The 11,309-nt window shown below is 36.1% G+C and overlaps 1 protein-coding gene across 3 annotated transcripts; it reads right to left on the reverse strand.

The window, feature by feature from the left end:
- Positions 1-236: 236 nt before the first annotated feature.
- Positions 237-8,754, reverse strand: LOC132279845 (calmodulin-binding receptor-like cytoplasmic kinase 3). 3 transcript variants are annotated; one of them, XM_059781895.1, is made up of 9 exons: positions 8,606-8,754; positions 7,863-8,082; positions 7,148-7,422; positions 6,720-6,962; positions 6,083-6,342; positions 4,440-4,605; positions 4,263-4,352; positions 1,222-1,520; positions 237-595 (listed from the first exon to the last, which is right to left on the reverse strand). In XM_059781895.1, the coding sequence occupies exons 3-9, from the start codon at positions 7,401-7,403 to the stop codon at positions 383-385; spliced, it is 1,527 nt and encodes a 508-aa protein (XP_059637878.1). In that variant the 5' UTR covers positions 7,404-7,422; positions 7,863-8,082; positions 8,606-8,754; the 3' UTR covers positions 237-382. The 3 variants fall into 3 exon arrangements, with proteins under 3 accessions (XP_059637878.1, XP_059637876.1, XP_059637877.1); XM_059781893.1 differs by having other exon boundaries at positions 7,148-7,752; XM_059781894.1 differs by lacking the exon at positions 8,606-8,754 and adding an exon at positions 8,229-8,591 and having other exon boundaries at positions 7,148-7,752.
- Positions 8,755-11,309: the final 2,555 nt, after the last annotated feature.

Below are 11,309 nucleotides of genomic sequence, written 5' to 3' on the forward strand. Positions count from 1 at the left end.
AACTGAGAGAAATTACTGATGAATATATGCTGTGAGATGTTCTTGTATTCCTATCTGGAGCACCTACTGAAATAGTAGAAAAACAAATATCGACTTCTGAGTTGCTCTAGTGTCATGTTACTTAGAGGGACAATGTCGTCTTCTTTTGCTGCTGCTTCTTGTTCCTTCTTCGTGAATGGCATGTGAGAAAAAGACCAAAGAAAGAACTTATCCAAACGAAAAAAGAAAAAGCAATCTTCAAACAAGTGAATAAATAGCTTATTCCTGTTAATGCATGCTACACAACAGGGTATCAAACTAAAATGAAAAGACGAGAATAGCTTAGTTTAGGATTCTCTACATGACAACCGACTTTTTGAATAATCACACACTCAATTTGCACTTAATTTCCTCTGCTTCCTGTCTTGAGGTAACCCATCCTAATACCCCACAACTGCTCTCCCACTGACTTCATGTCTGGACGATCGGTACGTGTGGGCGCTGCACATTGGATTGCCAAATCAAACATTTTCATTAATATCTGCTCATCTACCACCTCCTGCATTAGAGGATCCTTCATCCCCGTAACGTTTCCTTCATTGTACTGCTTGAAGGCCTACACAATAATTCGAGGTGAGTTAAAAACAGATTAGCAGTTAGCATAAGTTTGGACTCTTGGAATGTAAGGGACTTCGACATCTGAGGTTGCTGAAAACCATTTGCATTACCCCTGCTAATAGGACCTGCAAATGAACGAGCTCTTCTTGGCCCGTGTTCGTTTATAAGATAAAAGACTATGCTTAGCTTAACCTACTATCTCATTTATAAAATAACTGACTTAAGTAATGATAGGCTCGCTCATGTTGGCTCATGTATACAAGCCTAATCATTTTATTTCTTTTTTTTATTTTAAAAAGTTTCATAACCATCTATTGAAATTGAAAGCAATAAAATATACTAGAAGTAACAAAAGTAATAAAATTTAAAATAATATGTTTCATGAGCTAACTAGTGAGCAAGCCAACTCGCAGATACGAGCTATGCTCGATCTCATTTTACTGAAGTCATCACGAGTTCGGGCCAACCCCGTGCTAAGCCCAGATATGGCTTGTTGGCTTATTTGCAGCCCTATCACTGCAGTGAGGTAGCATGCATCTGTTTTTAGGAAGCCAAAGGCGATCAGATCAAAGAACTATGCATTCATGCTACTAAGTTCACAAGTAAGAAGGGAAGAGATGATACCCATCTAAGCGTCACCCTTTCATTGGCAGGTGTAGTCAACTCCACAGGGCGACGGCCTGTTAGAATTTCTAATAGTAAAATCCCAAATGAGTATACATCGCTCTTAGCTGTGAGTTGACGGGTCCTCATATACTCAGGGTCAAGGTAACCAATAGTCCCTTTCACTTTGGTTGAAACATGTGATTTATCCGAGTCCATTGCACCAAGCCTCGCAAATCCAAAATCAGCTACTTTGGCTCTCATGCTCTCAGTCAGAAGAATATTAGATGACTTCACATCTCGGTGGATAATCTGCTTCTCTGTTGTAAAATCAACAAAATAACAGGCAGCAAATGGCTCAAGAAACACACAGCAGAATTTTCAGTAAAATGAGCTATGATACACGATTGCTTTAACTTTTGCTAAATATGAATTGAACATGACCAACATAATTTTAAAGGTAGAGGCTACATATTGAAGAGACTACCACTGGGCACATGCCAAACAAGTATGTCCAGACACGGAATTAGAAGAATGCTTTAAATTTAAATAAGTTCCCTGCGATCATTTTGAAAACAAAGGCCAAATATTCGGGGTAGCAGTAAGCTATGTCAAAAATTATAAAATGAAGATCATACTGAACGCTTTAATGACCTCTGCTTATCATGTAAATTACAAAGATGATTCAATAGGCCTATGATGTGAATTACAAATATGCTTCTGTTGGCCATTTCTTTCCACTTCCTCGAGCTTTATTTCTCTCTTTCCAGTTACTATTTCTTATTTCCTAAGAGTTAGAAAACCAATTTCTAACTTAATATAATGAGATAATATACAGTTGAAAAGATTTTGAGTTCAAAAAGAATTATTCAGTAATTATGACTGTGTTCACTATCATCTAGCCGCAGCGTAACAATCCAACTTGGCCCCTCTTATTTATGCACCAGGCTAATTACTTTACGAAGATAAAGGATTTTGTCTATAATATAATAAAGCTTACAATCCCACTTGCTCTTTTATTTAAATATTATGAACGTCTTGCACTTGCAGCAGTCAATTTTCAGACTCTAAATAAAAAGCCACTAATCCATTACAGCAGCTTTCATGCTCTGTGATACTGAAGAAAGAGAAGGAAATGTTTATGGGCCCTGGACCTGCTTACAGCTGCTATCAAAGTCAACCTGGACCTGCTAACAGATTCTACAGAAGTCAAACTGGTATCTTCAGTTTTTTGCCTCTGAGAAGTTAATTATCTAAATGATTGTGGCACAAAATGGTAGTTTTCATTACCAAGATATCTTATTTTTTTAATTGTTGCCAGGGATTTTTTGGGTAAACCGCTCCCACGCTGCAAACAGTCAAATCTGAACTGAACCTTGTCACTCCTCTTTCTTTCCTCTTTTTTGAGCAGTTCCCCTCACCCCTTCACTTGAAGACAAAGCTAATCCTTAATTCTACTAAGCACTGGAGTATATTTCCACCATTTCCGGAAAGTGTACGAACAGCCGCCCTTTCCACTTTACACAATGCTCGTTTTGTTTCTCAGGAATGAGCGTCCCATCAAAGTGCTCATGGTCTTTTTAGTTGGGAGCGGGGTGGAAAGATTACAACTCCGAGACACCGAACAAATTTCCTAGGTGAAGGGTTTTGAAGCCGAGTTTCCCCTGCGCCTGCAAAATCTATAGAAAGTCCAGAGCAAGCTATCCAAGAATCAATTAAGCCCAATGACCAAACGTATAGACGTGAACCGAACCCCCCTCGTTACCAACAACATCATGCCACTTTAATTTATTTTTTATTTTTTAAATGCAGGTGAAAGTAAGGGATCCATCACTCCTCCCATCTTTTCTGCTGAACTCTCGTACTTTTGAGTAAGAAATTCCTTGAAGGCAGTTAATGGCCATCGGATAGGACATCATGGATCCTGGGGAGATGGAATTCATGAAAATCAGTCACAAGCAGGGAAGTCTGACCAACACCGACTAGCAGAGTAGTAAATAAACAAATAACTCAACTAGACCTATCAAACTCAACTGGCCTTTCCACAAGTGCTTCTTCTGACTTTGCATACCCAAAAAACCTAAGAAAACTGGGACTGGACCTACTACTACTTAAGGAGGTCTGGAACCCTCGATCTATCCAACCCAATGAGAAAAAGGGTGCCGACAACATGGGTTTGGCTCGCCATACCTTCCTCTTGCCAACTAGAGATGGAATTCCAGAACCTAAACAACTCGAAAGATGACTATCTATAGCCGATAGCTGCAACAGGATTTGAATAAGGAATTGATCGTGATTTTGAACACGTTCTTTCCACAACCCCTCTTAATTGAGCCACAAAGTCCAATGCTTGAAGTAGGAATCAATTTGATTCCATCGTACATATTAGAATCAAGTCATACTTAAAATGTCTTTCCTGGCTTATTTATATCTAATTTATTATTTCCTAGCTTGGCTAGGTGGGATAGCCGAACTATTCCCCTTTATTTATGATAATGGGCCAGGCAAAACCAATAAATAAACAAATCAATTCAACGAGCAAAAGGAGAGAGGACTTCGAACCCTTGATAGTTCTCTATTCAAAACTATACTCATTTTCAGGACCGGAGGTCCTTGTAAGGCGAGTGAAAGGAAGTGAATCGATCAGATAAGCTGTACCACAAGCCATATGTTTGGCAACTATTATGCGCAAAAATAATGTTAATCACCCTAAAAGCTTAATCTACTAGAGAATTGGCCCAATAATGTATATCAAGCTCAACACCATCCCAGACATGCAATCCCATCTTCCACATGGCAACTCAAATAGACCAAATCAAGATTAGAACAAGTGCAAACTTAGACAGTGAATCGAGGAACTAAAGCAGAGAGGGATACTTGAACCCAAGACTTCCTAGAACTAAAGTTGTGATACCATGTTAGAGCTTAAATTATTAGAGGATGGACCCAATAATGTATATCAAACTCAATAGGAAAAAAGTTTTACATGACAATCCCATAAACAATAGAAATTTATTTACAATTAGAAAACAAATAATTAACTAAATGAAAAGTGTTGTCACCTGCATAGAGATGGAGATAAGTCAAGGCATGAGCAATATCAATGGAGATTTCAAGTCGCTGATTAAAATCCAAGACTTTACCCCGCAAACCTGCCAGGAGCAGCAGCAAAAACATGAGCACTAGATTTACTGTCTAGATTAGCATATCAGCCAATCCCCAAAGTTTGACACTCTTACCATCCAAATGATCTCTTAGGGTACCATTCGGCATATATTCCGTAATAATTAGGCGTTCATTTCCTTTATCAACATAACCAAGCAGCTTTACTAGATTTCTATGATCAATCCTTGTCAGAAGTTCAACTTCGCTGCTGAATTCAGTTCTTAGAGCTTCGAAGAGTTCCTGTGCAATACTTTCAGGTTAATACAGGAACATCATAAGATATGTTTAAGGAATAGCATCGAAGAAGGATACTCAAGGAAATCTCGACAGGCGGTTTGTTAGAACTTTCAAGAAACTAGTCACATGGAAAGAAAAACCACCTATTTAGTTAAGCCATTCATAGAACTCAAGATAATGATCTTACAGTCAAATTAACATGACAAGGATTTTATACATATTTAAGATGACATGGGAATTAAAATTCCATTTATTACCTACTTTGTGTTAAAGAGCAACTTTGTTTATATCCACACATGATAGTGGACTAGTGTTACAAGGGGGTCTTGTCCCACATCGGATCCAGATGGGGAAGTGATTGGGTATAAATGGTTGGGTGTTAGCACCACCTAATAGCTTAACCTTTTTGGTCGGATCGCGAAGCACCCAGCCTGTTACAGTTGGTATCAGAGCCAAATCCAGTGCCACGCCAAGCGCCCGGCTCAGAAGCATCCGGGTCTACACCCCGTGTAGGCAGGGTGGCCCGACTGCAACAAGGGCGTTGCGAGTTCGGGTGAGGGAGAATGTTACAAGGGGGTCTTGTCCCACATCGGATCCGGATAGGAAAATGATTGAGTATAACCGTATAAGCACCCAGTCCGTTACAACTAGCACAATTTCCACTCGGAAATTGATTTGTATTCCTAAAGAAAATCTTGATGCATTTAGGCTTTTAACTTGACAATTTGTTTATGATTATCAAATATGATCCTTTTATTGACTTCAATTTCCAATTGCTAAGGGTGATTAATAATGAGAAATTGGAAATCCTAAACCAGGAATTTAAAAAATTCTAAAACAAATTGGCATCGTCTCTGGTGTACACATTAATAGGAATACTAATCCATTCTAATACAGAGAAATTCCTGTATATTTGACTGGAGAATGAAGTTCTATCCAACCAAAAAGACCATCCTACGGTTTGCAAAGTCAACTTTTAAAAAATAATAAACATGGATGGTGATCCTTATAGATTGATATTGCAATTCTCTCTCTAGAAATGCTATCTTCTCAAGGTGGCTACATTATTTGATTGTGAGATAAAAATGTGTCATTACTGTGAAGGGGTTATTGTTGTAAGCTGTTGTGTCAAAGAAGGTCAGTCAAATGCACACATGATTCCACAATAAAATATCATTCCCTTCTTTTATGCATCTCACATTCAATTTGTTATCTATCTTCTTCTAATTCTGTATTCCATGCAAACCTTCTTTTTTTTGTTTTGATAAGTATTCCATGCAAACCTTTTAGGCACCTCTATTTTAAAGATGGATGGAACACACTATAGTTGAATCTTATGCCATGTGCAGAAGAACTGAAACAACAATATGACAGTTCCTACTCAAAGAAAAAGAATAATGGCATTGACTTTCATCACAGGATCGGGAATAACATAGCTGAAGCTATAAATTTTAGGTCATGAGAACACACTGTAGCATACCTTCCTTGCTCGTTTTATGGCAACTATCTGGCCATCTTGTAGCTGGGCCTTGTAGACAGTTCCAAAGCCTCCCTCACCAATCTTCATGGTAGGTGAAAAATTCTTCGTGGCTTTAGCAACCTGACTCATATTGAGATGAACTGATCCAACTCTTTTAAGATCTGGGGACATGGAAAATCTAGGAGTAGGCGGAAGTCTTAGTGGACTGCCTTGAATCTTTTCAAAAGCAGAATTCACTTCCACAGAGGAAACTGAACCCACTGCAAGCACAATAGGATCCATTTATCAGTGAGCATTAAGAACTCAATGGGCCAAATTGTATCATATAGGTAAAAGCTAACCAGTAAAATTTAGATGATGGAGAGAAGCTGCAAAATCAGAAATTTTATCCACACTAGGGGAAGATAAGTGAAAACAATTTCCTACTCCTAGGACACTACACAAAAATTCATCTTATAACTGTTAGTAACTGCATAATATTCTAGTTGCATAACCCCATAATACCCCCCCCCCCCCCCCCCAAAAAAAAAATAATAATAATAATAATTTGTTAACAAACTTCTATATCACAAATATTGACAAGCCTCTGTGTCTCAATATAGTAATTCTTCGAAAAACAAAGGATATTTCGACTCACTTGAACTTGGGTTCTTGGAAAGAACATCGTGGCCTGTTTCTTTCCTCCTCTTATGAAAACATGGGCAAAGAAAACTACAACACAGAACAAAAATTCCTGGTACTGCCATGGCCGTCAACTTTTTTGGGGTTAACAGAGATTTGCATCCACTCGGTTGACTTTTCCGATCAAAATTATGGCTTGCAGATTCTTCTCTAACCACCTTTTGCAAAAACTTACTTCCTGCCTTCAGAGACAACTCACCTGCAAAACAAGATTAAAAGTTCTACTTCATAAGGAAATGCATAATTTTTTCCCTGAAGAAAACGAAGTAGAATGACATTTAACACAGAGAACTCAAAAGGCAATATTTTGTACTAATTCCTTTTTTTCTTTTTTTTTTTTCCCCGATTGAATAAGATGAATGAATATTTTGTACCAATTCTTACCTAAAGAATGCTCCAATCCACAGTAACTTCTGACATTTCCAGTGATGAAGCAATGATTTGCATGATAGGATTTTACGGCATTGCAGAACATATCTTTGTCTACTAATTTCCCATTTATGTAAAACAATTCATGACCAGAGTAACCCAAATGGCTGATGTGATCAGTTCCACAGGCCTCTGACTCTATTAACAATCTGGAGGCAAAGATTCTTGGCAATTGCACCACCAACAACAGAGTGAACACAACCACAGCCATTCTCAACAAAACATTGCACCTAAATTCCATCTTTGAGAATTAAACAAAGCATAGCTGGATTCATTAAGTAGCCATCAAGCAAAACCGACTAACATATAAACCAGTCAGCAGACACCTCACATGTCAAGGAATGTGGTGCATGCCCAGTTCAATGAACTAACAAACCAGTTTAACCAGAATGTAAAAAGGGTTGCAAGTTTAGAATCCCCCTATATATCTCCGCAATCACCGCCAAAGTCAACCAAAGTCTTCAAACCCAGTTCACATATATATATATATATAGACCGATAGATATTGGTAAATAGGTTCACCAAATTGAGAAAGGAGAGAAACCCATATATAAAAAGAGCTGAAAATCCAGACAAGAAAGAACAATTCAGGCAATTCACACTACGTGCCCAATTCACCAAATTGAGAAAGGAAAGAAACCCAAATGCAGAGAGTAAGTTGAGAACCCACCTATATATCAGTTTTAAGGAGGAATTCAATTGCCGCAATCACTGCCACCAAAGACAACCAAAGTCTTCAAAGCCCAGTTAGCCAAATTGACAAAGGAGAGAAACCCAGATCAAAATAAGTGTTTGAAGTAGAAAAGCCTTCTGATTTTTTAGTTCCAGGGTTTGAAAGTGATCAAAAGGGGCACCTTCAATTTCCCAAATTCTATCAAAAGTTCTCCAACCTAGTTAAAGACAAAAATACATCAAACCCAATTGCATTAATAACGAGAAATCTAAACTCAAAGAACTAGCGACAAAAACGTAAACTGAAATTCTAAATACCCAATTCACCAAATCCAGAAATCCGACAAACCCCAAATGAGATTACCTAAAACCCTACTCAAGGATGATATAATAATATCAGAGAAACTGATACTTCTTATGCTCAAATTCGAAGTACCATTCCAAAGCTAAACCAGATATTTTCATGCTCAATTCACCAAAACCAGAGAACAAACGCGGATAAGAAACTTGACCAAAACTCAGGAACCAAGTACTATAAAGGTCGATGTCACGGTTTAAATGATGATAGTTTTCTGAGCCAGATTGTATACACACATAAATACTAGTATAAATGGTCTGACACAATAAATATCAATATGATTGTAGTGAGAGAACCAAAACCGGAAATAAAGGCGGCTAAAGTAGGAAGAGATAAGCTGGAACTATAATTTGTTGGATCATTTTGTCAAAGAAGAATCATACCAGAGCAAGAAACAGCGTCCAACGCGAAAGATGGTGGTCTCTGATGCAATGAGTGACCATGTGTATACGTATATAGACTCTCTATACTTTTCAAAGTATATGGATATTGTTGACTGTTGGAGAGACGTCACACATCTACGCTACCTCCAAACACGCCCTTGGACATATTTTGGTGAACCGTTCACACCTGCGTTTGACTGTATGGCCATGAACTGCTGACTCTTCAATGGGACTGTTGCTGTTATTTTTTACAGTATTTTATTTTATTTGAGGGTTGGGATTTTTTATTATTATTTTTTTTTTGGTGGAAATTTTAAGGGTTGGGTTGTTGCTAATTAATAATTTAAAACACGGCTAATTTTTACACTCATTTAGCGATTTTTTTTTTAAAGTATTATTTTACCTTTCATTTTGAATTGAGAAAATATATCAATAAGTCACATACTTTTGTGGTAGTTACTAGCTTTTGCTGTATAAATAATGTTTATAAAATTTAAAAATATTTGATATTGGCACATTTTTACACTACGTCTAACTTGTTTTTTGTTTTTTTTTTTTTTTTATTTATAATAAAAAAATAGTGAAATTGTTCCTCTGATGTAGGGATGCTACGAGAGTGGGGCTAACCCGAGCCCTACCGAAAAAATTTATAAGGCTAAAATTGAATTGAAATCTTAAATTCCAAATTCATTAGTATAGATTTTGAGTAAATGTTGTGGGTAATACAAGTAATTTGAAATATATATTTTTATAATTTTTAGATTTTTATAATACATGTTATATAAAATAAGGTTAAGGTTGAATGATTTATTCTTAAATAACATAATTTTATTGGTAGTTATTAACCAATAACATGTGACATAATTGTAATAGTTAATTGATTTAAATTTATAAACACGATAATAATAACTATAAAGTGTTGAGTCATTTTCAAAATTTAATACAAAGAATAGTGAATGATTCCGAACTTGATTTTGGGAAGATAGGTCTTGGATCACCTAACTCACTGTCCAAGTGTTACCCTACTACTATAAAGTTCTGTGTTTTGTGTTTTGGAGGAAAATTACTTCATATCATATTATATTATATCATATCATATTATTTTATTTAAAAATAAAATAAAATAAAAATGAAGTGCAAGTGTATAAAATAGTGTAAAATAATGTAAATGCGTAATGCTAGTTCTAAAATCATACTACTCATTCATACGTTCAACCACGAATGTACTTAAAAAATCTGACAAATTTAATTGTAAAAGAAATTATTTTGTAAAGCAAAGTAAAAATATTACTTATTAACATAACATATTGCTGATCAAAATCTAAAACGTTGAGAGCATTTTTTTTTCTCAATTAATTAATATTATTATTTTTGCTTACTACAGAATCATTAATGAGCATGAAGGTCAATGATCAAGAGTTGTACATTAAATATTTGCAGAACCTAAAATTGTAAATCTCTTTCTAGAAATAGAAGATAGAGATCTTTGGTGGGTCTCACGTGAATTTTTTTAAGGTGGAAATGGATCTTTCTCAATCGAACTATAGATATTGACCATTCACTTAATTGATGGAACTTGTGGCCACCAACCATTTATATCGCCCAGTTGCCCATAAAAACCGCGCACTGGGCCAAACAAACGTCTATAGTAACTTTGGGCCTAGAAATGGATACAGAATGGCCCAATTGGTGGTCTAAATCAAACCAAATAATTTTTTTGTTGCCTTTTGTTGGGAAATTTTGTTAAATACCCCCAATCAATCACACTCTCCTATTTATTTTGATAATAGGAAATAGAATGTTGTGATTGGCCGGGTATTTAACAATCGTTATCCTGAGGTACAAAATAATTTCTTGACGTTTTAGATAGACTCTCAATCATTTATTTATTTATTTATTTTTGTTACAAGATTATCTCACTTCTTATTTAACTAAGTATTTTTTAACCCGTATGTTACTTTTTTTCTAAACAATTCGGGGCTAATATAAATGTAAAAACCTCATATAATGTCATGGGTTCTTGTCTTATGTCATATCATCTCTGAATAGAAAGGGTTTTAGACATATAAGGTTGGGTGTTAATATTATTTAATAACTTAAGTTTTTTAGTTGGAACGTGAAGTATTCAAATTGTGATATGGTACCTGAGTAGGCCGAAATTGCTGATTCAGTGTCACATCAAGAGGTGTTTGAATTGGGTGAATAGGATGGCAGGTTAGACTAATCGCAACGAGGGCACTGCTAATTTGAATGAATGAGAATGTCACGTATTCTTGGCCAACATCGAATTGAACATATAAAGCTGAGTGCTAGAATTACCTAAAAATTTAAATTTTTTAGATTGGATCGTGAAACACCCGATGACACTAAGCTTAAGAACATATCATGGAGCCTTGTAAACACTCCCAATGTGCAGGTTTATAGTTTTGGTGCACAATGTGCAGTTCGATACGGATTTTTAGGAGCTCCAATTTGGGCTTTGTTTCTGTTCACCGAAACAGTATGAGGAGAAGCACAAGATCCTTATGCACATGTGGTCTCACACTTCTTTTGAGAAAATCAATTTATAACCCATATTGAGAATTAATTTTAAAAAGTATTGGTAAAGGTTAGGGAAATATTTTAACCATGTTTGGTTGTCTTAAAAATAGGAAAATAAATGTAAGAAAAAATATGCAAATTTTATATTAGGGCTAGGTTTGTT

This window comes from Cornus florida, unplaced genomic scaffold (genome assembly GCF_030987335.1).
Source record: "Cornus florida cultivar Cherokee Brave unplaced genomic scaffold, ASM3098733v1 CherokeeBrave_3.0.0_Hap2_Chr10, whole genome shotgun sequence".
Classification (NCBI taxonomy): Eukaryota; Viridiplantae; Streptophyta; class Magnoliopsida; order Cornales; family Cornaceae; genus Cornus; species Cornus florida.

Bases quoted from the DNA above. Each gene is read 5' to 3' on its own strand.
- LOC132279845 (XM_059781893.1), bottom strand. From the start codon at position 7,433: ATGGAATTTAGGTGCAATGTTTTGTTGAGAATGGCTGTGGTTGTGTTC. The intron at 4,606-6,082 runs GTATGCTACAGT...AGTATTGCACAG, and splicing joins CCATAAAACGAGCAAGGAAG to GAACTCTTCGAAGCTCTAAG. The intron at 4,353-4,439 runs GTAAGAGTGTCA...TGCTCCTGGCAG, and splicing joins CCTAAGAGATCATTTGGATG to GTTTGCGGGGTAAAGTCTTG.